We start from the raw sequence: 27,913 nt of genomic DNA, 5'->3' as shown, positions 1-27,913 counted from the left end.
TGGCAGTGTGGAGGATCAGAGGGATCTTGGAGTCCGAGTCCATAAGACACTCAAAGCTGCTGCGCAGGTTGACTCTGTGGTTAAGAAGGCATACGATGCATTGGTCTTCATCAATCATGGGATTGAGTTTAAGAGCTGAGAGGTAACGTTGCAGTTATATAGGATCCTGGTCAGATCCCACTTAGAGTACTGTGCTCAGTTCTGGTCACCTCACTACAGGAAGGATGTGGAAACCATAGAAATGGTGCAGAGGAGATTTACAAGGATGTTATTTGGATTGGGGAGCATGGCTTATGTGAATAGGTTGAGTGAACTTGGCCTTTTCTCCTTGGAGCGACAGAGGATGAGAGGTGACCTGATAGAGGTGTACAAGATAATGAGAGGCGTTGATCGTGAGTCAGAGGCCTTTTCCTGGGGCTGAAATGGCTAGCACAAGAAGGGATATTTTTAAGGTGCTTGGAAGTAGGTACAGAGGAGATGTCAGGGGTAAGCTTTTTTACGCAGAGAGTGGTAAGTGCATGGAATGGGCTGCCAGCGGCGGTAGTGGAGGTGGAAACAATTGAGTCTTTTAAGAGACTCCTGGACAGATACATAGTGCTTAGAAAAGTAGAAGGCTGTGGGTATGCCTAGGTAGTTCTAAGGTAAAGACATGTTCAGCTCAGCTTTGTGGGCTGAAGGGCCTGTATTGTGCTGTAGGTTTTCTATGTTATCCACACAATCAATGCCTCTCATCATCTTATATGCCTGTATCAGGTGTCCTCTCATCTTCCGTTGCTCCAAGGAGAAAAGGCTACATTCACTCAATCTATTCTCATAAGTCATGCTCTCCAATTCAGGCAACATCCTTGTAAATCTCCTCTGCACTCTTTCTATAGTATCCACATCCTTCCTGTGGTGAGGTGACCAGAGCTGAATACAATACTCCAAATGGGGTCCAAATAAGGTCTTATACAGCTGTAACATTATTTTGTGTTTTATTTTTGTAATTTATTTGGATCACTTTGTAGAGATCTGTTTTCACTTTGACACAAAAGGGTCTTCCTCTGTAGATCAGTGTCCAAAAAAAGCCAAATTAAATCCACTGTAATTCAATGTTGTAAAACAATAAAACATGAAAGCTTTCAATGGGGTTGAATAAGTAATGCAAACAGCAAAGTGTGGGAATATTTGATGATTCCCTTTGGAGCTGTATGCAAATAGTCACCATTTACAGTGCCATCTTTATAATTAAATGATTTAGTTATTTATTGCTGATAGATAAATAACTAAAACAGTAAATAGCTTTATAAAACTGTCAGTCATTCACCCTGTTATCTTGTTCACAGGGCACGAGACAGAGTACGTGGCCAGTGGTGTCTGAGCGGTGGGGCTCCTACTTTGTGGATGGTGTCACAGGGCTCGAAGGTGAAGGTGAAACCCAGGTTCACACATGGTGCAGCAGCAACATTAACACTTACAGCACCATCGCCATTCCCAGCCTGCAGGCTATTGCAGGTAAGAAACAAAATGACAGAAAATGGAAATAGGAGCTGCTACACACACACACAAAGGGCTGGAGGAACTCAGCAATTTATTTAGATTTACAACACAGTAACTGGCCACACCACCCATTTACACCCATGTGATCAATTAACCTACTAACCCACACATTTTTGGACTGTGGGAGGAAACCAGAGCTCCCAGAAGAAACCCACACGTACAAGCCCCTTATGAACAGCGGTGGGAATTGAACCCCGATTGTTTGCGTTGTAATAGTTACCACTATATTACTGAGCCACGCAGTGCATACTGAGATAGATATATAAATATATATGTGTCATTGAACCTGGGTCACTGTAATAGTATTGCGCTAATTGCTACGCTACTGTGCAAACATCTGTGGAAGTGAATAAACAATCACTGTTTAGTGCCAAAACATCGACAATTCCTTTCCCACCCCTCCCCCACAGAACCCACTGAGCTCCTCCAGCAGACTGTTGAACTGAAAATTCTTCCACTACAGGCTTCAGTCCATCAAAAAACTTGTTTCAAGATGTCTCCACACCAATGAAATTCATGTTCTTTCAGTACATTGACATTGTGTTAATTGTGTTGAATGACAGGAAACCCTTTGAAATGTAACCTGTTAATGTGGAACAGAGTATTTAATTCATTATCTGAAGTACAAATGAGCTTCGCCTTGCATTTACTAGGTAATCTGGAGTAACTACATGCAAAATATACAGAACCATGCTCGAAGATTATTTCTATCTGGCTGTTAAAAGACTGTTGAGGGAGAATGTGCCCATTCACCTCCTCCATCACCTGCATTCAGGGCCCCAAACAGTCCTTCCAAGTGAATCTGTGTATCTGCTGGGGTTGCCTATTGTGTCCAGTGCTCCCAATGCACTGGACCCCTCTACACTGGTGAGACCTGTGGTAAATTAGGGGATCACTTTGTGGAGCACCTCCACTCCATCCGCCACAAGTGAGACTTTCCGGTAGCCAAACATTTCGATTGCATTCCCACTCCCATTCTGACATGTCACACCATGGCCTCCACTTGTCCCAAAATGAGGCCACCCTCAGGGAGGAGGAGCAACACCTTATATTCCATCTGAGTTGCTACAAACTTGAAAGCATGAATATTGTTTTCTCCTTCTGGTGAGCAAATCCCCTCCCCCTTTCTCTATTCTCCACTCTGAACTTTTACCGGTACTTCTTCTCACCTGCCTATTACTACCCCCTGGCTCCCCTTCTCCCCTTCTCCTATGGTCCACTCTCCTCCCCAACAAATTCCTTCCTCTCCAGCCCTTTACCTTTCCCACCCACCTGGCTTCACCTATCAACTTGCAGCTAGCCTCTTTCCCCTCCCCCCCCTCATCGTTTTCACTCTGGCATCTTGCCCTTCCTCCTCAGTCCTGAAAAAGGGGCTGTGCCCAAAACATTGACTATTTATTTCCATAGATCCTGCCTGACTTGCTGAGTTCTTCTATCATTTTGCATGTGTTGCTTTGGATTTCCAGCATCTCCAGACTTCCTCGTGTTTTTGATTGACCATTGTATGGACCTTGTATTCATTAAAGGTGAACTCTTGACCTCAGAATGTACCTCCTCATGGGCCCTTGGACCTTATTGTCTACCTCTTGCTGGACTTGCTCTGTAACTGTAACACTACGTTCTGTTGGCAACACGAATGAATCTGCAGATGCTAGAAATAAATAAAAAACACAAAATGCTGGCAGAACTCAGCAGGCCAGACAGCATCTATGGGAGGAGGCAATAACGACATTTCGGGCCGAAACCCTTCATCGGGGGTGGGGGTGACCTGATGAAGGGTTTCGGCTCGAAACGTCGTTATTGCCTCCTCCCATAGATGCCGTCTGGCCTGCTGAGTTCTGCCAGCATTTTGTGTTTTTTACTACATTCTGTTATTGCTTTTCCTTTTTCTACGTTCAAAGTAAATTTATTATCAAATTACATATATGTCGCCATATACAATCCTGAGATCCATTCATGCAGGCATACTCTATAAATCCATAGCAGAAATAGTACCATAATAGTATCAATGAAAGACCGAACAAATTTGAGTGACCAACCAGTGTGCAAAAGACAACAAACTGCAAATACAAACAGAAAGCAGCATCCATCATCAGAGATCCCCACCACCCCAGCCATTCTCTTCTCTCCATCAGGTACAGGAGCCTCAGGAATGACACCACTGGGTTCAAGAACAGTTACTGCCCCTCACCCATCAGGTGTGAAGAAAATGGGGTGGCTATTCTCACTTTGAGATGTTCCCAACAGTGCAGCCAATGCTCTCAATGTAAGGGCTCTTTATCTTCTTATTTCGTGTTCTTGTTGTTTATTACTATATATTTGCATTTGTGTGGTTTGTTGGCTTCTGCACTGTTGTTGCCCTTTCATTGATTCTGTTACTATTCTATGGATTTGCTGAGTATGCCTGTAAGAAAATGGATCTCAGCAATGTACATTGCAACATGTATGGACTTTGATAGTAAAATAATAAAAATAAATAAATTTACAATAATTAGTGAAATTTACTAATGTGATGAAATGTAATGTATGGTGGGGCACAAAAATCTAAACTTCCCATTGTGCCTTGGTACATGTGACAATACTGAACTGGTTCCAATTCCAAGAAAAACAAGGAGCCTGTTTGTTTTTCAGACTCACAACCTTCACTTCGGTAAACCTGAGGATACACTATTGTCAGGCATGGGAAGGTGGGCTGGAGATGTTGATGGGGCTGGAGGGGCTTTAGTATTTCTGCTTGCCTAGGCCAGAATTACATTCCTTGGACATACAATGGTAAATCGAAAATTTGACCACAGACAGCACATTCTAAACTTAACAGTTTAATCATCAGTATTCTTCAGTATTTGATGTTACAGGAGAGGATTCTATTGTAGGGTTAGTTCTGCAAAATATCGAATTCCGCTGCTGCAGGCAAACCTGACAGGCAGGGTTTTGCTTTCCTTCCCATTTCTAGAAAATGAAAAATGTCTGTGCAGCTTTCATAATCCACCATGCATGTCTAGACATTTTCCCTGCATTTCTTAAGAATCCCCTCATCTGATCAGTCTTCAGAGACGTCACTGTGACTTTTCTTTTCTGTCAAGATTTCTAAAGATGAACTACTGCAGCTGCCAGATGTAAGAGAGAGAGAGAGAGATGAGACATGGACATGGCCCATGTCACCTCTTCAACTCCAAACCAGTTTCAGAATAATAAATCTTAAATTAGTTTGTAAGTTGTCAACTGTTCATTTTTAGCTGCTCTTGCTTGTTTCTTGCCCCTCCCTTCCTACCTTTGTGCTATGCACATCCTCCCACAGAACTCTAACTCTTTTGTACGTAGGCAATATTTCACATGCTTAGGAGGTTGGATCAGCATGTACAGTATTTGAAGCGAATTCCCCAGCTGCTATCAATAGCTGGCAGCTTTGATTCAAGCCGGAACTGTTTATACTTTTCAGGAGATTTGGGTGAAGATATGTTGTTGGTTGGTAGCAGTAATGTGCAATTCGTCATGGCTACTCATTACACTGCATTTACAAAATCATACACAGTTTTCTATTGATGGATGAGAAAACTACAACCCTAACTTACTTCAGAATCAGAATCAGGTTGAATATCACCGGCATATGTCATGAAATTTGTTGTCTTTGTAGCAGCTGTCCAATGCAATACATAATAATAGAGAAAAAACATACTGTAGTGAGAGTGTGTGTGTGTGTGTGTGTGTAGAATAGTTAAATTAAATAAGTAGTGCAAAAATAGATATAAAAAATAGTGAGGTGTTTTAATGAGTTCAGTGCCCTTTCAGAAATCTGATGGCAGAGGGAAGAAGCTATTCCTGAATCATTGAGTGTGTGCCTTCAGGCTTCTGTACCTCCTTCCTTTTTTTTTCTAATATATTTTTATTGAAGGAATGACACAATACAGAATACATAATGGATTACATTTTAATCCATTTTGCTTTTGTATCTTACCCCTAAACAAACGTCCTCTCACCCGCTCTCCCCGAACATACCATGGCAGCTAATGTATTTACAATACAACACTTCACAAATACAAGTAAGGACATTTCACAGCCATACCCCCACACTACTTCAAGATGAAGGCCCACACACATCCACAACATGTCAGATGATTCAGAATACACTCATATTACAATTCATCAACCGCCCTGTGACGTAAACCATATGCGTGTTAAAAGAGAGGCAACTTCCCAAGTACAATCAGATGCCCTCAACTAGTAGGTAATTCCTTTACACTGCCAAAATATGACAAGAAAGGTCCCCACTTCGAATAGAACTTCTTCACAGACCTCCTTCCTGATTGTAGCAATGAGAACAAGGCATGACCTGGGTATTAATAGTACTTAATGATGGATGCTTCCTTTCTGAGGCATTGTTCCTTGAAGATGTCCTGGATACTAAGGAGGCTAGTGCCCATGATGGAACTGACTAAGTTTACAACTCTAAGCAGCTTAGTTTGATCCTGTGCAGTAGCTCCCCCTCCAATTCCATACCAGACCGCGATGCAGCCAGTTAAAATGCTCTCTACAGTACACCTGTAGAAATCTGTGAGTGTCTCTGAAGACAAACTCAAACTCCCAATGAAAACAGCCATTGTCATAACTTCTTGGTAGCTGCATTGATATGTTGGGTCCAGCATAACTCTTCAGAGACATTGACCCCCAGGAACTTGAAATAGTTCACCCTTTCCACTTCTGATCCCTCTCTGAGGACTGGTGTGTGTTTCTTTATGAAGAAAACCCTTTCTGAAGCCCATTCCAGTTACAATCTTTTGATTTCAATAATAACAAATTTCAGAGATGAAAAAATACATTCCAGTAAGTTATAATGTGCATTTCATATTGGCAAACAGGAATGAACTTCCACATAGCTGAGTTCAAAAATGGCAAAGGCATCAATTATTCGGATGATTAACTTTTGTGGTTATTTTCACACCACTGCTAATTTGTTAGAGCTAATAGCACAGTCACCGCTGCAATTCATGCAAAGAAAATAGAAATAACAGTCTTTATTTTTCCCTCAGTGTTTAAGGTAAAAATAGAATTTAATCCAAACAAATGTGAGGTAACACACTTTGGAAAGTCAAATATTAGTAGGAAATAATCAAGTAAATTTCAGGGATCTTAGGATCAGAGAGGGACATTGGAGTCCAATGCAGAACTCCCAGTAAATGAAGACACGGGTAGATAGGTAGTGAAGAAGATATTTGATACACTTGTCTTGAGGCCATGGCTTTGAGTATCAAGTGAGAAGTCCCATTGTAGTTGTACAAACCATTGGTTAGAACACACTTGTGCACACAGTTGTGTATAGTTCTTGTCGCTACACTACTGGAAGAATGTGGTAGCAACAGAGAGAGTGCAGAAGAGATTCACCAGGATGATGCCTTGAATGGAGGACTGTAATCCTGGGGGGGAAATTGCATAGACTTTTGCACAGCACTGTATTTATCAACATGGAGCAAAGAGTGAGTTTGTAAATCTGGCAGGAGCAAAGGATGTTAGGAATGGTGAAGGTGGAGCACTGCAGAAAGGGTAAGGGCACGTTGGCAGCGAAGGAGTGCCAGGACTTAGGATTTGTGTGGGTGCAGATATACCCAGCCCTGAGTCACCAGGCAAGGTTATTTGATTCCAAACAATCAGTTTATTGATCACAACAGAATGCCTCTCTGGTGCTTCTTGTTCCCTCCCTGCTCCTCTCCCCTTTTCTCAACCATGATTCCCCTCCCCCCCCCACCCTTTTCCTCAGTCCACAATAGAGACCCATATCAGAATCAGGTTTATCATCACTCACATATGTCATGAAATTTGTTTTTTTTGTGACACCAGTGCAGTCCACAGTTTCTAGTACTAATATAGCATCCTGCAGCTTACTACCTAACCTGCACAGTGCTGCTAGAAAGTTTGTGAACCCTGTAGAATTTTCTCTATTCCTACATAAAACTAGATAAAAAGAACTCAATTAAATAAATAACACAAAACATTATGCTTGTTTATTTGTTTATTGAGAAAAAATATCCAATATTGCATATATTTATTGGAAAAAATATGTAAACCTGTGCTTTCAGTAACTGGTGTGAACCCCCCTCATACAGTAATAACTTCAGCCAAACATTTCCAGTAACTGTGAATAAGCCCTGCACATCGGCTTGGAGGAATTTTAGGCCATTCCTCCTTACAAAACTGCTTCAGCTCTGGGATGTTGGTGAACTGCTTGCACAAACTGCTTGCTTCAGGTCCTTCCACAATCTTCCATAGGAATCAGGTCAGGACTTTGACTCGGCCATTCCAAAACACAAATTTTCTTCTTTATAAATTATTCTGTTGTTACTGTTACTCTTGTCTTTCGGATCATTGTCTTGTTGCATTCTCCAACTTCTATTAACCTTCAGGTGACGGGCTGCTACCCTGACATTCTCCTATAAAATGTCTTGATGCAATTTTGAATTCATTGTTCCCTCAATGATCACAAGCCATCTAGGCCCTGAGGCAGCAAAGCAGAATCAAGCCATGATGCTCCTTTCACCATGGCTCACCGTTGGGATGAGGTTTTGGTGTGAACGTGCAGTACCCTTTTTCCTCCAAACATAGCAATATGCATTTCTGTCAAAAAGTTCAACTTTTGTCTCATCTGTCTACAGAACAATGTCCCAGAAGCATTGTAGAACATGCAGATGGTCTTTTGCAAACTTGAGACATACAGCAGTGTGTTTTTTTTTGGAGAGCAGTGGTTTCCTCCATGTTGTCCTTCCATGAGCACTCTTGTTCAGTTTTTTCTTATTGTGGACACATGAACAGAGATTTTAGTAAGTTCTAGAGATTTCTGCAGGTCTTGCTGTTGCTCTTAGGTTGTTTTTCACCTCCTTCAGCATTGTATGTCATGCTCTTGGTGTGATCTTTGCAAGATGCCCACTCCTAGGGAGGATAGTAACAGTACTGAGTTTCCTCCATTTGTAGACAATTACTCTTACTGTGGACTGATGAACACCCAGGTCTTTAGAAATGGTTTTGTAGCCTTTTCCTGCTTCATGCATCTCTACAATTCTTCTTTTAGGATCCTTTAAAAGTTGTTTTGATCACGGCATAGTCCACATAAACAGATCCTTGAGTAACCTGACTTAATATGTCCTTTTTATAGAGCAGGGCACCTCCAATCTGATCCTATTGAATGAAACACCTAACTCCAAATAACTTTTGTAGAAGGCATTACCTCAGAGATTCACATACTTTTTCCACTTTCAATATTTTTATTAATTTCTACATAGAAGAATACAGAGTACAAGAAGATATATATTGTAAGTCAAAAAAGATAAAATAATACCAAATACATTATATTTGAATCACACTTGCAATCTCATTACCCTATATTCATGTAAATTAAATTAAATTAAATCAAATCGTAATATTGAAGTGTGATAATTTTATTATACAAAAAAAGAATCTAAGCCCCCTACCAAGATCGAAGCTGTTTGGTAAAGAAAGAAAAAAGGAAAAAAATCCTTATCCTATAGTAAAATATGTTATTAGTCAACATCTGTACTTTAACAGCAAATCAAAGGTTTTGAAAATAGTTCAAAAATAGTCCCCACAATATTTGAAAGTCTTGACTAGATTCAGAAATTGAACAGCAGATCTTCTCTAAACTTAAGCGTGACGTAACACAGACTAGAAGGGCCGAGATGGCCTGTTTCCGTGCTGTAATTGTTATATGATATATATATAAATAAAAAACATCATGTAACCATTGAGCATGAGTAGGCAGAACTATCTCCTTCCATTTAAGCAAAAGCGCCCTCCTAGCTATAAGAGAAATAAAAGCCAAGATGTGCAGATCGGATGTCTTCAAAATAATATCTTTTCCTCCAACAATACCGAATAAGGCAGTCAAAGGGTTAGGCTTAAAATCTACTTTGAAAAATACAGAGAAAGTTTGAAATACTTCCTTCCAGTATTTTTCAAGACTTGGGCATGTCCAAAACATATGAATCAGTGAAGCTTTTCCATTGTTACATCTATCACAATAGGGAGCACATACCTTTTCCAACAAATGCATGGAATTTTGGTTCATTTTTCTTAAATAAATGAATAAGTATAATTTTTGTGTTATTCATTCAATTGGGTCATCTTTATCTAGTTTTAGGAATTACATGAAGATCCGATCACATTTTAGGTGGTATTTATGCAGAAACAGAGAAAATTCTACAAAGTTCATAAACTTTCTAGCACCACTGCACCCCTTTTGGAATGTTGGAGGAAACTGGAGCACCCAAAGGAAGTCTGTATGGGGAGAACTTACAAACTTCTTACACAGAGCAGCAGGGATTGAACCCTGATCTTACAGCTGACACTGTAAAGTTTTGCACTAGCCACTACATTATCGTACCCCCCCATGATTTCAGTTAAGTCACTAAAATGCTACCTGCAGGTCAGGCCCTGAAATCCACTGCTACTAAAAGCTAAGATTGTAATATTCTATAACAACTCACTAACATGATGTATTGATCGCAGAAAAATGGGTTTTACAAGGAAACCTAACTAGTCTCCGAATTTTCCACCCACAGTTAAAATTAATTCAATTATTGTTTATTCATTATGTGCCATGTCTTAAAACATAGATGATTATGGTCTTTCCATGACCCATGATTATTCTTGGCAATTTTTTCTACAGAAGTGGTTTGCCATTGCTGCCTTCTGGGCAGTGTCTTTACAAGACGGGTGACCCCCAGCCATTATCAATACTCTTCAGAGATTGTCTGCCTGGTGTCAGTGATCACATAACCAGAACTTGTGATATGCACCAATTGCTCATACAACCATCCAACACCTGCTTCCATGGCTCCAAGTGACCCTGATCGGGGTTGTGGTGGGGTGCTAATCAGGTGCTACACCATATCAAAAGGTGACTTGCAGGCTAGTGGAGGGAAGGAGCACCTTACACCTCCTTTACTAGAGACTTATCTCCACCCCACCATCCTAATTCAATGAAGATAAGGGTGACTATAGACATATGCTGGGATGCATTTGAGGTAGAATCACAACTGCCGATGGTATGAATTTCAAACATCTGATAATGAAACACACTGTGGTTGGTCAGCTGAACTGTGGCAATCAGATTTGTATGACATTCTTACTTAACACCTTGTACCAAACTCATCAGATCTTACTCTGATAACCTTTTTTGTTACTTCCATATCCAACTGCAGTTGTAATAGAGTCAGACTCCTAGGTAAGTACAGCACAGAAACAGCCCCTTTGACTCTTCTACTCCATGCCAAACCATTTAAGCTGTCTCCTCCCACTGACCCAAGCCAGCCGGTGGTTTAGTGACATCTGCACCAGACTTTGAGGGGAATGGCCCCAGGTTTGAATGCAGCCAGCTCCTTGCATGCTTTCTATACATGCAGAATTGAATGTTGAGTTAGCAACTCAGCCTCATTAAAAAAATACAGCAAAGTTCCCACCCGATGTGCCACAAGGCACGGAGTGGAACAACAAAACAAGTCCAATCAACCGGCAGCCAGACCATAACCCTCCATACCCCTCCCATTCATGTACCTATCCAAACTTCCCTGAAACATTGAAATTGAGGTCGCCTATGCCCCTTGTGTTGGCAACTCATTCCACACTCTCACTGCCCTCTGAGTGAAGAAGTTTCCCTTTGAGTTAAACTTCAATATTTCACCTTTCACCCTTAACCCATGACCTCTAGTTGTAGTCCCACCCAACCTCAGTGAAAATAGCCTGCTTGCATTTACTGTATCTATACCCCTCATAATTTTGTATACCTCTGTCAAATTTCCTCTCAAATCTTCTACATTCCAAGAAAAAAAGTCCTAACCTATTCAATTTTTCCGCATACTCAGACCCGCCAATCTTGGTAACTTCCTTGTAAATTTTCTCTGCGCTCTTTCAACCTTATTTACATCTTCCCTGTAGGTGGAAACCAAAACTGCACACAGTACTTACTCCAAAATGAATGTCTCATGCAATTTCAACACAACATCCCATCTCCTGTACTCTGTAGTTTGATTTATGAAGGCCAACATGCCAAAAGCTTTCTGTGTGACCCTACCTACCTGTTCCATTACGCAGTGAGCGCAGAAGCACAGCTTGTGTTCTCTAAGCAAGCTCATCTTCAGCTCAACAGACCATGTCCAATTTCGCCAACTTGGCTTTCACTTCTCAATTAAGCTGTGTCGGAAATGTTGTACAGATTGGAGAGATAGAATTAAGGCTTTCACATAATGTGTATACAAAACACAACTGTTTGCAATTTCTAGCATACTGTATAGCCTCAGGAATGTGACCCACATTAGTAAGATTAGTGTGAGTTTAATTATGATTTATGATAAGGGTTTGCACTGTGCTGAGTGGAGGAATCTCCCAAAGGAAGGTAAGTAACCTCCACCATACTCATGTTTACAGAAGCCTACTGCCAGGAGCCCTGAAGGAACCTTATCATTTCTATCAGTAGCAGAAGGGCAACAGAAAATGGAAACTGGAGTCAGCAGGTCATTCAAGCCCAAGGGGAATAAAGCTAAACCTAATCCAGATGAAGAAATCTCAGTGAAAGAACATAAAGAAAAAAGTAGTTCTTTACATTAGGAGTGGTTGCACATTGGTTGTTTGTATATCTTTGTGTGTAGTTTTTCATTATTATGTTTCCTGTGAATGCCCACAAGAAAATGAATCTCAGGATAGTATATAGTGACATATACACCGTCATTGTCGTTATGAAGTGTCACATGATGTGAGTGATCATGGTCTTTCCATCACCATGCATGTTCTTGGCAAATTTTTCTACAGAAATGGGCTGCCTTCTTCTGGGCAGTGTCTTTACAAGATGGGTGACCTCACCCATTATCGGTACTGTACAGAGACTGCTTGTCTGGCATCACTAGTCGCATAACCAGGACTTCTGATGTGCAGCATCCGCCAGCTGCTCCCATACCTCATGTGACCCTGATCAGGGGCTAAGCAGGTGATACACCTTGCCCTGCAGGCTAGCAGACACCACTTCTGACACCACCTTTGGTAGAGACATAGCTCCACCCTGCCACTTTGCTACTAAAAGCTATGGTTGAAGTATTCTATAATAGCTCATTATAGTTGTGGCAGACATAAGTGTATTTTGATAATGAATTTACTTTGAACTCTGGATAAAGGAGTAGAATCAGAATCAGGTTTAATATCACTGGTATATGTCATGAAATTTGTTGTTTCTGTGGCAGAAGTTCAATATAATACATAATATTAAAAATTGAGAATTACAGTAGATATAAATATATATATTAAACTAGTACAGAAAAAGGAATGAGGTAGTGTTCATGGGTTCACTGTCCATTCAAAAACCTAATGGCAGAGGGGAAGAAGCTGTTCCTGAATCATTGAGTATGTGCCTTCAGGCTTCTGTACCTCCTTCCTGATGGTAGCAATGAGATTGGTGGGACAGTGGTAGGTTAAGAATAGTTAGTGATCATCTGTAATGTTGACAAGTGCATGTATTTTTTTTTCTGCCGAGGTCAATGAGTAGAAAATAGTCTCTTACAGGGTACTACTGTACATCATGACCTCCAGGTCTGTTACTCAGACTTGGGTGTCATTGCAAAATCACCCTTCATAAAGACATGTTTTGAGCAAGATATCCCTTCAGTTTACATATATACCCACAGTTTGTGCCTGTATAAGTATAATTTAGAGTTAGTATTAAATTTAGAGTGAATAAATTTGCTTTAAGGTGACATCTTTGGGGAAGAAAATGAATCAAACACTTGATTGCCAACAGAGAGGTGAAAATCTTCCCTCTTCTCCCATCAGTACAATAAAATGCCCCCCTTGAGTACCTCCATCAGGAAGATTTCCAAGTGAGGCATCGAGCCTCAGTGAACTATCTTTTCCAAGCTGTTTGAAGGCTACTTTGTCAGATCGAATTCTGGCACTATCTTGTTGGCCTTATGTAAAGTTTGTACTGTGGCATTTTTTGTGCTGGTACTAAGTTGCAGACATCAAACATGATGTCAGGTCTGTCCTACCTTGTCTGATCTATATTTGACCTAAGTTGCTCATTTCAGCTTCAGTGTGGGCTGCATCCTGCTGGGTGGCACATGGTTTCTTGTAGACATTGTCTTTTCTCTCTAGCTTCCTCAAACACTCCATTATTTCTCCAACTTCTGATTCCATTCTGTTTTGCTGATTCAGACGGCACCTCTTTAGTTACTAGGACATCTTCATCTTGATATTTCTCAGATGGTCCAGCCTGCTTTATACTTGATTCTATATGAAGTTCGTCTACACGTAACATGTCGACTGACCCTGCAGTGCCAGCAAGCGTGACTGGTTCTAGGTAATTCAAGTTGTACCAATTTTTGTTTCTCCAAATGTCTTTACCTGCTTGTCCTAAGACTTCAGCTTTGTATTAGATACCAGTGTTTTGGTCTACAAATCTCATAGATTGTCCTATTTTAAGGCTGAAACTTCCATGCTGTCTTTGCACTTGTGATAATTTCTGTTCAGGCATCTCTATTGAGTTCCCAACTGCACTGGCTTCAGCACTGTCTATGCCACTGTTGAGCAACTCTGTTGTGTCCTTAGCTGCCCTCTCCTCAACCCTCTCTGTTCCATGTGACTGTGTGCCAGGTAAGTGCTTTTCATTTTTTGTTTCATTCTCTATGGAGTTCAGATAGTTTTCAGATTGTGCTTTACGTAGTCTGGAATGATGCTCTCTCACATATGTACCTCCATGTCTCACCAATACCACAACTCTATCCTGGCCAATGACAACACCAGGACCTTTCCATTCTGTACAGTCTGCTCTTTTGTAATATACTTTGTCCCCTGTGTCATATTTGTCATTTGTAGGACGGACCTGTGTCCTCTCTGCTCTTTGAATTCTCTCTGAACACTCTGCCTCAGTGTAAGCCTTCCTTGATGCATGCAGTGCTGAAATATTTTTCCCAACCCATTCACTCCTTGTAGGGCCCTCTAGAGCAAGTGATCTGTCAACCAGAACAGATGGAAGGTTTGGATTCTGGCCGAACACCAATTGATACGGGCTATGGCCATGTACATTGTGCATGATATTCTTTGTCATAAGGGCCCAGTGTAGGGCTGTGTTCCAATCACAGTCATTGCTTTTCTTTACCTTCACTATTTCAGTAAGTGTTTGATTGTGTCACTCCAGAAATCCATTATTCCAAGGACTATATGCCACTGTTGTCTTTGTTTCGATGTTGAAGTTTTCTGCCATATCCAGGAATGCATTTAGTTTTTTACTATCTCCGAGGGTCTCTTTGTATTTACAGTGCTACCAGCACTGAAGTATGTGAACTCATCAATGATGCGGAGATATCACACTCTTTGCTCCAATTCATGTAGGTCTACAGCTACTGTTTCATTGTATTCAGATGCTAGTGCAGACCAACTGCAGGTGAGACTTCCAGCTGTCAATTATCTGTTTTAGAAAGGAAAAATAATCTGCATCTTTGTTCCCTGAACTCCTGAGCAGTTTCTGAAGTCTATCATTGAAGTGTGTCCAAACTGCTTGTGAAGTCTGAGCAGCACTTTGCATTTCTCATCTGTGGCCATGTTTTGTGTGACAGTTAGTACTTCATTCTCACATTGGTTCTCAGTGATGCCTTTATCTAGAATGTTCACACAGTAGTGTCCAGGACTGGTGAGCTCAAGAGGTGTTGAGACATTGTTGCTTGATCGTTCTCCATATCCAGTACTGCTCCTGCTTTCTTTAGGGAAGATTTACTCAGTCATAATGGAATGTTCACTGGTGTCACCTCTGTTTCGATGTAACATTTGGTCTGCCCTATTTTTGCGGGAATTTTCGTTCTTTTGGTGGAATGTACAATCTTTCCATCTCCAAATTGGAATGCTTTGTTACTAGATATATCTGTGTTCACCAATTTCTGCACTTCATCCTGGTTTAATTCACTTACATAGCTTTCAGGCCGTTTTTCTTCACACACTCTGGGTGTGCATGTTGTGTCAATAACAGCAGATCCTTGGGACTCTATCATCAAAATCTCTGCCTTAGATGTCTCTGCATTAGTAAGTGACTCCTTCACAAACAATATAATATGGCACTCTTCTACATTTCAGATTTATTATTTTCAGCAGTAGGCCTAACTTGTTCGATGCTGTGCAGTTTCTTGCCCAATAGTAAGCACTTTGAAAAACCACACTTTTCAATCTCCTGCCATACTTGTTTAATAGATTTGTGCCAGGTAATGGTACCCTTGTCTGGTCACTCTGGGATCTACGCTTGCTATACTCTTGTTTCTGCTCAATGAAGTATGCCATTTCCTGACTCAAGTTAATTCTGACTGTTGTCTTAGTGGCCTTTTCTCCAAAAGTCCTCTTCAGTGCTGATTTCATTGATGTAAGTGTAAGTTCTGTACATACAGTTAATGCCCACAATCTGTCTTTTATGTCTAGACACACAGTACCCAACAATTTAAGAGCTAATACAGCATCAGGAAGTTCTATTCTGTATTTACACATGTAACTGCACTCTTGTTCAAAATTGATAATATCATCAGCCATATTTTTAGAATTTCTCTATAAATTTTGTTGTCTGAATATGCCTCATTATTCCAATCCTTTTCTTCCTTCAAAACCTCAGAGTCAAGTGTATTTATTAGCACATTCATGACATCATCTTTGTTTAAGTCTTCCACCAAAATTCCCAGCGCAGTCTCTCTTGCTCTTCCCGAAAACGACAACACAACAGCCAAGGCTTGCTTTGTTTTCACCAGTTCTATAACACATCCATATTCCAGATTCATTTTTCCAGCTTTCATAGGGCTTGCTCTCATCAAATACTCAAGTCATTTTTATTGTCATTTCAACCATAACTGCTGGTACAGAACATAGTAAAAATGAGGCAACATTTTTCAGGACCATGGTGTTACATGACACAGTACAAAAAACTAGACTGAACTACGAAATAAAAAATAACACAGAGAAAGCTACACTAGACTACAGACCTACACTGGACTGCATAAAGTGCACAAAAAAAGTGCAGACATTTACAATAAATAATAAACTGATGGGATCCTATAATTAGAAGCCATCCTCTGCTACCACTGTTAACCCTCAAACAACAAGGACACCTATTTTTTTATTTTCAAATAACTTTACTTTCACATCTCTGTTCAATACCTGAGGGCAGCCTCCTTTACATCCCAGAATTCCCTAGCTATATATAGCTAGAATGCCAAAGACTTTTTGTATAGTACCATCATAATTTTATGGATTGCACTGCACTGATGCTACAAAAGAAACAAATTTCATGACATATGTGAGTGATGATAAACCTAATTCTGATATGGGTCTCTATTGTGGACTGAGAGTGGGAAGGGGGCAGGGAGAGGGGAATCATGGTTGGGAAAATTGGAAGGGAGGGAGGGGAAGGGAGCAGGAAGCACCAGAGAGATATTCTGTGATGATCAATAGACCAATTGATTGGAATTAAATTACTTGCCTAGTGTCTCAGGGCTCATTGTGTCTGTACTTGCGCAATCCCTTTCCTCTGGTACTCCTTCTCTGCCACCTGTCCCACACCCTTCCAGCAGTGCTCCACCTTCACCATTCCTAACATTCCCACCATTCGCAACACACACAGAATGCTGGAGGAACTCAGCAGGTCAACCAGCATCTATGGAAAAAAGTACATTTGACGTTTTGGGCCATGACGTTTTCGGGTCTCGGCCCGAAAGGTCGACAGTGCTTCTTCCTATAGATGCTGCCTGGCCTGCTGTGTTCCACCAGCATTTTGTGTGTGTTGCTTCAATTTCCAGCATCTGCAGATTTTTTCATGTTTACTGTATTTATTGTGTATTTTTAATATTATGTTCTTTATCTTGTGTTTTTTTGTGCTGCATTGGATCTGGAGCAACAATTATCTCATTCTCCTTTACACTTGAGTACTGAAAATTACATTAAACAACCTTGAATCATGAAATTAGACTAAATGTCACCACTTCTGTGTATTTTGCATTAATTCCTTCTCAGATCTGCAAATGACCTTTAAAAATGTTTATATCTATTAATAACTGATAAAATCTAAATAAACTGTGCTGGGAAGATATCTGCAATATTGGAAAACAATGTTGCATTCATCACGAGGCTTATCGTCTCTTTATTGTGGATGTAATTAGCACCAAGTCATCTAATAACCTCGCATAATAAAAATGTTCCAGTGCCTTTGGGATTTAATCTTGGATCTGAAAGCATTCTGTGTTTCAACTTTTGTGACCACCCTGCATTTACTTTAGCCACGGTCTACACAACTTAGCCTGATAATCGAGGTTACTGGACATTTTATTTAATGTTTTATTCATAATAGACAAGTGTTGACTAGCAAGGCTGAAACTGTGAGATTCCCACAATGATTTTACAATCTATAGCACTTCACTGGAATTGTAGTTAACTCAATCCAGACTGTGGTGGTATTTTAAGCCTCCGATATAGTCTATGATGCATCATGGCATTTACAAGCTAAAGTTAATTTTAACAAATTATGAGATGAATGGAAAGATAAAAGTAGGATTTCCTGTGGTTCTTAATATAATAAATCTTTGACTACCTTTCTACTTTCAGCATCCACAGCTATTACTTATAACAAGCAATGACAAAACTAAAATGCATGGCTCGTACAGTGGGGATGGTACTGCAGTAAATTTCTATTAAACAAATAGCATCTGTATGTTCAAAACTAAGATCGTACAATGAAATCCAGAGCAACACACACAAAATGCTGGGGGATCTCAGCAGGTCAGGTAGTATCTATGGAGAAGAATTAACAGTTGACAGTTTGGGCCAAGACCCTTCATCGGGACTCCTGATAAAGGGTCTTGGCCCAAAACATTGGTCACTTACTCCTCTCCATGGATGCTGCCTGGCCTGCTAAGTTCCTCCAGTATTTTGTATGTGTTACTCTGGATTTCCAGCGTCTGCAGAATCTCTTGTGTTAATGAGATACTGTCATTTCTTTATATCTGCACAGTGCTGCATTTGTCAACGTGGAATGGAGAGTGAATTTGTATATCTGGCAGGAGCAAAGGATGTTGGGAATGGCATGGGTGGAGCTTCGTGGGAGAGTTATGGGCTAAGTGACAGAGAAGCAGTGCCGGGGCAGGTGGGTGGTACAAGTACAGACACGCCCAGCCCTGAAACATCAGGCAAGTCATTTGATTTCCAACAATTGGTCTATTGATCATTACAGAATGTCTCTCCAGTGCTTCTGGCTTCCACTCCACTCCTTCTCCCTTTTCCCAACCATGATTTCCTTCTTCCTGCCCCTTTCCCCTCTCAGTCCACAATAGAGACCCATATCAGAATCAGGTTTATCATCACTCACATATGTCATGAAATTTGTTTTTTATTTGCACCAGCAGTGCAATGCAATACATAAAATTACTACGATACTGTGCAAAAGTCTTAGGTACCCTAGATATATATGTACCTCAGAGTTTTACAGGTACTGATTGACTTGTCCATATGTTTCATATTTTACAGCTAATAGAATTGTGCATATTTTATGTTATCTTAATGCATTGCTTTTTGTTTATTGATCTTTAAAAAAGGCAGTGGCTCTAGAAATGGAAAATGCTGGAATACTCAGCAGGTCAGGCAGCATCTGTGGAGATTGTAATTGTTAACATTTTGGTAAATAAAAGCAGCTGCAGGAGGGAATCAATGGTTCAGGCAGCTCTGCAAATAGAAGTGGGCATTTGATGTTTCAGGTTAGACCTTTCATCTAGACCTGGTTTTTATTAAAACTGGACAAATTTGTTTATCTAATTTTTTTCCCATTTTTGAAAATTTTTAAGTGACATCTTGTACACCTGCTCATTAATGCAAATATCCAATGAGCCAATCATGTGGCAGCAACTTAATGCATAAAAATATGCAGGCATGGTCAAGGGGTTCAGTTGTTGTTCAGACCAAACATCAGAATGGGGAAGAAATGTGATCTAAGTGACTTTGATTGTGGAATGAGTGTCACTGCTAGACAGAATGGTTTGCAGTGTCTCAGAAACTGCTGATCTCCAGGGATTTTTCCAACCACAGTCTCTAGGATTCACAGAGAATGGTGTGAGAAATAGAAACCATCCAGCAAGTGGCGGATCTGTGGATGAAAATACTTTGTTAATAAGAGAGATGAGTGGAGGATGGCCAGACTGGTTTAAGCTGACAGTAACCCAAGTAAGCATGCATCACAACAGTGGTGTGCAGAAGAGCATCACTGAATGCACAACACATTGAACCTTGAAGTAGATGGGCTACAGCAGCAGAAGCAGCATCCATCATCAAGGAGTCCCACCATCCAGGCCATGCTCTCTTCTCACTGCTACCATCGGGCAGGAGCTATAAAAGACTTAAGTCAGATACCACCAGGTTTAGGAACAGTTATTACCCTTCAAACATCAGACTCCTGAACCAGTGTGGATAATTTCATTTCCACAACCTACAGACTCATTTCCAACGACTCTACAACTCACCTTCTCAGTATTTACTTACTGAAATCCTCTGTTGGCCAGGATTGACAATAAATGTTATGTTCCAGCTGTCTTCGTGATACACAAACCAGGGCAGCAGGATAGGGAGAACAAGCTGTTGCCCAGGCAACAGGCTCCCCCTCTCAATGTAGCTGATGAATCCAAAGGAATGGCAGAGACTGATACAGTTTAGGAACAGCAGCATTGCTGGAGTTGCCAATCAGCATTGAACTCAAAGCAGGACTCTCTTAAGGACTCCAACTCCATATTCTTTCTTAGGGTTTACTCCTGAAGCCTTCCCCATGAGTGGGTATAGCTGCAAGGCAGCTGAGGTTTGAGATCAGAGTTTTCCTTCTTCCCAATGAGCTGCCAACCACAGCTGACGAGCCCCGAAGTTTTAAGGTCCCAGTAACCTGTCTTTTCCCCTTCTCCTGTAACTAGAAACAGTTCCACTGAGCTCAGTAGCTAAGACACATGAGAAGGCCAGGAGCTGGACTTGGTTGTCAGAGGCTATTTGAGATGCACGCCGTTGGGAGCATGAAGTAGGTAGTGGGAGTTTATCCCCATTAACACCCCCGGCTATAACAACTTCAAGGAACTCTGTATTTATTTATTTACTTGTTTGTTTGCACGATTTGTCTTCTTTTGCACACTGGTAGTCTGTCAGTCTTTGTGCGTAGTTTTTCATAAACTCTACTGTATTTCTTTATTTTCCTGTATATGCCTACAAGAAATTGAATCTCAGAGAAGTCTTGTAACATCTGGTATATGTTACTTAGATAATAAATTTCCTTTGACTTTGAAAATTCGTATTTGCATTTGTGTGCTTCAATATACTTCAGGATTTTGCTCCTTTACTAAACCATGTTACAACAGCTCCCGGAATCCAAAATAATATGAAGGGTTTTAACTTAATTACTTGCCTTAAAGAATGCTGTTTACCTCTGATCTCCTTTTCAGTTGTATTTTTATTAGTACTTTATTTTTGGAACTTTGCCAGATTCTGAATCTTACAAGTAAATGAGAATGAAAAGCAACTGCAGATCCTAAAAAGATTCTGACCAAGATTTTTCCTCCTGAAGTGTTAACTGTATTTCCCTGCACACAAATATGGCCAGACCTGCTGAGTGTATCCTTTTTCTGTTTTTAGTTGACATTTTACCAGTTCTTCGGTATCAACGTCGGAATTTTATATTGGAGTTATATCTACCTCTGTATCTGTGCCTTAAGTAATCCTCAGATCAGAAGCAATCTAACTGTTAACAAGATAATCACAGGGACATAACAATTACACAGTTATGTACGGTAACATAGCTTAACATCTCAGCTGGTTTTAATTTAACACAATAGTCTAGAGCACATTGGCAAAAATGGAGCCAAACTTCCAATTTCAAATCAGAATCAGGTTTATTATCACTGAAATTCGTTGTTTTGCAACAGTACAGTGCAGTACCTAAAATATGCTATGAATTACAATAAGAAATGCATAGAAAATTTTAAGTAAGTAGTATATACTGTATGCAGTATATATGTAGCGCCAAAATATAGAGCAGAAATATTGAGGTAGTGTTCATGGGTTCGTGGACCATTCAGAAATTAGATGGTGGATGGCAAAAAGCTGTTCCTAACACATTGAAAATGTTGAGTGGGTGTCTTCAAGCTCCTGTATCTCCTCCTTGATGGTAGTCTTTCTATCATCAGGAAGGAGATACAGAAATATCACACAGATTTGGTGTTTGAAATAACAGGGAATTCATTAAAAACTGGTGCACACCAGGAAACCAGTCAAATCTGATCTACCTGAGCAGGAATCTAATACAGCTTTTACATTCTCAGGGTGATGATATTACCAGTAAAACTACATTTTGATAATAAAATGGTGGCAACAAGAAGGCTTAATTAAGTAACGTAGTAAAAAACTCAGAAGTTCAAAGTAAATGTACTATCAAAGAACTATATACAACCATGAGATTTGTTTTTGTGGGCAGTCACAGTAAATCCAAGAATCACAATGGAATCAATGAAACACTGCACCCATCAGGATAGACAAACAACCAACATGCAAAAGACAGCAAACTGTACAAATACAAAACAATTTAAATAAGCAATAAACATCAATAAAGTGAGATGAAAGTGAGGGAACAGGTTGTGAGAACAGTTCAGTGATAGGGTGAGTGAAGTTATCTCCTCTGGTTCAAAACCTAATGGTTGTGGGGTAATAACTGTTCCTGGACCTGGTGTTGTGAGAAGAGAGCACGACCTGGGTGGTGGGGCTACCTGATGATGGATGCTGCTTTTCTGCTTCAGCACTCCGTGTAGATGTGCTCAATGGTGGGGAGAGCTGGGTCCTGATTTCAGAGTAAAGTGATCGTCCACAGGCCTAACAGTAAATCCAACTTTCTATTACAATAGGTGCACACTATAACATAATTAATAAAACTCATGAAGCTTGGACTTCATCCAAGGGCATTCAAAGAAATGCAACAGAATCAATGAAAAACTTCACACAAACAAAGACTGACAAGCAACCAGTGTGTAACAGGAGAAAAACTGTGCAAATACAAAAAAATATAATAATAATCAATAATTCCCAAAACCGGTACCTTTTAAGATAGGATGTCTCAAGGTTTAGGTTCAGGAATCAAACAACACACAAATAACATCTAAAATTTACTAACAACCTATTAAAGAGCAATGGCTGATGTCTTCTGGTTATTGCTATCTAGTTTGGCTGTATCCATGTATGGTATGAATGAAAATTAAACTTGATTTGATTTAATTTTATTGATTCAATAACTTTGTCAGTATAATGTAAACTTGTTAAGTGACTGCACTCTGCTATTGGGAATGCTCAAGAAAACCCCTTGCCAATTTCTTTTTCAAATTTCTTATTCACAAACTGAGTGCAAAGTTGCCACACTGTGAGAACGTAAGTACCAAAGAACAGACACAAAATGCTCAGCAGGCTAGGCAGCTTCTATGGAGAGGAATATACAGTCAATGTTTTAGGCTATGATCCTTCATCAGGCCCTTCATCCTCATTTTAAGAAAGGATCTTGGCCAAAATGTTGACTGTTTATTCCCCTCCATAGAAATACCTGACCTGCTGAGGCCCCCCAACATTTTGCTCTGATTTCCAGCATCAGCAGAACCTCTTGTGTTTACTACTTCAATACAAATCTTGACCTGTCAATTTCCTAGGATTTTACCAATATCCTTGCAAAGAATTTAAAGTATTACAGCCCATTCTAAATACTTGTTGCACCCAACTCTGAAATCTTCATTTCAAATGTTTCAGAAAGAATACTGGAATAAAGCAATCATTTGAAACAAGTATCTTGACACAGCTCCAACAGTTAGCCCCCTGATTTTAGTCTGAACTGAATCTGTCAAATCTGAACAGGATGAGAAAGGTTGGCTATGTCATACTTGTGGAAAGTTGAAAAGAATACACTTATTATGCGTGACAAAGTTCAAGTGATCTCATATCAGAATCCCACAAGTTCTCCTTCAAAGGCAATGTATCTGAACTCCATCAAACTTCTAAGAGTAGTCAGTTATCTACATAATTCAAGGCAGTTGCTTTAATTTTAGAGTTTAGCTTTTGAGCATATTTTTGCTTTAATTCTATGCCAAACAAAAAAAAATCCTATCACACAATGAATAGGATTATTAATGAATACTATTACAAACCAATCAAAAATTCAACTCTTTTCCTTATCCTCTCCTACTTTTCACTGTCTCTGTACCTTCTTAATAAGTTGTTAAATGTATAACATCTTTCAGGTCTGTAAACTACTTATCTCTTCAATAATGCTGCAATGTCTTCCTGAGTATTTCCTCTCAAGACAGGAAATACAGTGGTGCTATACTATATAGTATAACAGTACAGTGGTGCTGCTATACGGTACAGTGTGTGCTAGGAAGTTTGTCCACCCTGTAGAATGGTCTCTATTTCTGCATAAATATGAACTAAAATATGATCAAATCTTCATGTATGTCCTAAAACTAGTTAAAAGGAACCCAATTAAATAAATAACACAAAAACATTATACTTGTTTATTTATTTATTAAGAAAAATTATCCAATATTACATGTATTTGTTGGAAAAGGTATATCAGCCTTTGGGATAATGCCTTCTACAAAAGCTATTTGGAGTCAATTGTTCCAATGAATGAGATGAGATTGGAGGTGTAGAGGTGCCCTGCCCTATAAAAAAAGACACAAAGTCAGGTTACTGACAGAGCCTGCACTTCTCAAGAAAGATGTGTTTATGTGCACCATGTTTCGATAAAAACAACTTTCAGAGGACCTTAGGAAAAGTATCGTAGAGATGCATGAAGCTGTAAAAGGTTACAAAAGCATTCTTAAAGACCTGAGTGTTCATCAGTCCATAGTAAGAGAAATTGTCTACAAATGGAGGAAACTCAGTACTGTTGCTACTCTCTTTAAGAGAGGGCATCCTGCAAAGATCATATGTAGAGCACAACATGCAAAGCTGAAGAAGGTGAAAAAGAACCCAAGGGTAACAGCAGAAGACCTGCAGAAATCCCTAGAACTTGCTAAAGTTTCTGTTCATGTGTTTACTAAAAGAAAAGCACTGAATAATAATGATGTTATGGAAGGACATCACGGAGGAAACCACTGCTCTCCAAAAAAAATTGCTGCATGTCTCAAGTTTGCAAAAGACCAACATCCCAGAGCTAAAGCAGTTTTATAAAGAGGAATGGCCTTAAGTTGCTCAAAGCCGATGTGCAGGACAGATCAACAGTTACTGGAAACCTTCTGTTGAAGTTATTGATGTACAAGGGAGTCACACACGTTACTGAAAGCAAAGGGTCACATACTTTTTCCAACAAGTACACGTAATATTGGGTCATTTTTCTCAATAAATAAGTGAACAAGCATAATGTTTTTTGCATTATTTATTTAATTGGGTTCTCTTAATCTAGCTTTAGGACTTACATGAAGATCTGATCACATTTTAGGTCATATTTATGCAGAAACAGAGAAAATCCTACAGGGTTCACAAACTTTCTAGCACCACTATATTCAAAATAAATTTATTATTGAAGTACTTATATACTCAGTGACTATTAGGTACAGGATTGGAACCGAGTGTGGTCTTCTGTTGTTGTAGCCCAACCACTTCAAGGTTCAAAGTGGTGTGCTTTCAGAAATGCTCTTCTGCACACCACTGTTGTAACATGTGAACTGTCACCTTCCTGTCAGCTTGAACCAGTCTGGTCATTCTCCTCGGACCTCTCTCAGTAATAAGGCATTTTCACCCACAGAACTGCCAATTACTGGATTTTCTGTTGTTTTTCATTCCATTCCCTGTAAACTCTAGAGACCGTTGTGTGTGAAAATCCCAGGAGATCAGCAGCTTCTGAGATACTCAAACTGCCCCGTCTGGCACCAACAATCATTCCACAGTCAAAGTCACTTACATCACATTTCTTCCCCACTTTAATGTTTGGTCTGAACAACAACTGAACCTCTTGACCATATCTGCATGCTTTTATGCATTGAGTTGTTACTATATAATTGGCTGATTTTCCTGCATCATTGTGAAGCAGGAAAGCAGCAATGATCAGGAACCCCCACACCCAAGCCATACTCTCTTCTCACTGTTGCCATCTGGTAGACATTACAGAAGCCTCAGGACTCACACCAGGAACAGTTATTAACCCTCAACCATCAGGCTCTTGAACCAAAGCGGATAACTTCACTCAATTTCACTTGCCCCATCACTAACATGTTCCCACAGCTATGAATCATCTTTCAAGGACGCTTCATCGCATGTTCTCGATATTTATTGCTTCTTTATTTATGATTATTATTTTTTTTATTTGCTCAGTTTGTTGTCTTTTGCACATTGGTTAGTGTGGTCTTTCATTGATTCTATTATTGTTTTTGGATTTATTGAGTATGCCCACAAGTAAATGAATCTCAGGGTGGTATATGGTGACATGTATATACTTTGATAATAGATTTACTTTGAAGTTTGATTAAATATTTGCATTAACAAGCGGGGTACTTAAAGTGTAAGTATAATATTTCAACTTTTAACTCTGACTTGGAAATATACTGTTGCTATTCTCACTTTCTGTCTCTAACTGCAAAACCTAAGTCTGCTAGACATAATATATCCAACTGTGCCAATGAACTCTTGTTTCTTTGCAGATTTGTCACTTGATCACAAGTTCCCCAGGTTTTGTCCAGGTAAGCCAAGATCCACTGGATACTATCCAAGGCCACCCGTGCCCCTCGTTCCAAGATCCAGTGAACCAATCACACAAGAATAAGCATGCGAGAGCTGTTATCTCAGCTTGTGAAGAAAAGCAAGACCCTCTCCAAAGCAACACATGTTTTGTCCCTAGTGTGGCTACTGTGCATTACCTCCATAAGAGACGTTTCCGTACTGTTAAGTGCATTTAGAATCAGCTAAACTAATGGTTTTATTTTTTAAAAAAAAGCTGTTATATCTTTATTTTTTTTAATTCCTCTTTCAGTGTTAATGGTTGTAAGAGTAGCATAAATCAGTCTAACTATAGTATAAGCCTGGTGATTGTGACACTGGTGGAAGTAATGTAACTCCATTTAAACAGGGGCACTATATTAATGAGAATATTTGGCAAACCTTTTTTGATTTACAAGGAAGTGAAGTTGGAAGAACTGTGGTGACATTTTGGTCACAATAAACTCACACAGCAGTAATGCAATAATGTGTTTTGGTGTGATTGATTTGATCATGTTGTAAGCTTGTTAATTCTTTCAAAGTGTTTACCATGTACTTTTTTCAAGTAAAGTGCAATGGTCAACTGGTATTTACATTGGAATCAAATTGAAATGTTTCCCTGTGAACCATATTACTCATGTTCCAATCAAATGGCATCAATTGCATTGCCACATGGATACTGACCGAGTTGTCTATTTAGAAATCTATTACACTGTCAAATATTTTATGGATGTAGAATGTAAAATACAGTGTAAAATAAACATCTCTCTATAGACACTGCTGTAATGTTGGGGACAGGATAATTATTTTGCTAACTCTTTAACGTAGATCATGAAACTCTATATTTGGACCAAATGTCATTTCAGTGATAATTTTTGCTGTGTTCCAGCACAAGGGCAAAACAACTGTATTGTGCTACATAAGAAGGTTTGCAAGTATTGACTTTTCACATTGATAGAAGTATTTTTCAATATTTAGTGAATAGATCTGACAAATAATTGATTAAACTTTAGTATTTGTAGAAAAATATTGATCTTGCAATTGTTGGATGCACATATTGTAGTCTGCTTCAAGTCTCAGTAACTGCGTTAAGTCTAAACATGGTCAACAAAGCATTGTAACAGTTACTCTGTTTCCAATGTAATTTGTTAAGGTGATGTGAGCTGTCTCAATCAACATGTAAACATCAGCTTCATTTTTGGTTTTCTATCTTAAAATAAAAAGGCTAAAAAATGTGTTCCAAATTAAATCTTCAAGAGAAATCTTTTCACCTCTGGTGTGTAATTTTATAGAACCAGAATCAGGTTTAATATCACCAGCATAAATCGTGATGTTTGTTAACTTAGTCACAACAGTTCAATGCAATACATGATAATATTGAGAAAAACAGCAAATGACAATAAGTATATAGACAATAGACAATAGGTGCAGAAGTAGACCATTCGGCCCCTCGAGTCTGCACCGCCATTCTGAGATCATGGCTGATCATTCACTATCAATACCCAGTCCCTGCCTTGTCCCCATATCCCTTGATTCCCCTATCCATCAGATATCTATCCAGCTCCTTCTTGAAAGCATCCAGAGAATTGGCCTCCACCGTCTTCCGAGGCAGTGCATT

General features: G+C 39.6%; 1 protein-coding gene across 1 annotated transcript in view; it reads left to right on the top strand.

Moving 5' to 3' along the window:
• The window catches only part of nt5dc1 (5'-nucleotidase domain containing 1), a 619,201-nt gene extending 591,655 nt beyond the window's left edge, over window positions 1-27,546 (top strand). The window contains exons 11-12 of the mRNA XM_059981450.1: window positions 1,326-1,494; window positions 26,241-27,546. Of these exons, the coding sequence (XP_059837433.1) occupies window positions 1,326-1,494; window positions 26,241-26,362 (291 nt within the window). The 3' untranslated portion in view covers window positions 26,363-27,546. The remainder of the gene's footprint in view (window positions 1-1,325; window positions 1,495-26,240) is intronic.
• Window positions 27,547-27,913: the final 367 nt, after the last annotated feature.

This window comes from Hypanus sabinus, chromosome 10, assembly GCF_030144855.1.
Source record: "Hypanus sabinus isolate sHypSab1 chromosome 10, sHypSab1.hap1, whole genome shotgun sequence".
Lineage (NCBI taxonomy): Eukaryota > Metazoa > Chordata > Chondrichthyes > Myliobatiformes > Dasyatidae > Hypanus > Hypanus sabinus.
This window is presented reverse-complemented; position numbering and strand designations above follow the sequence as displayed.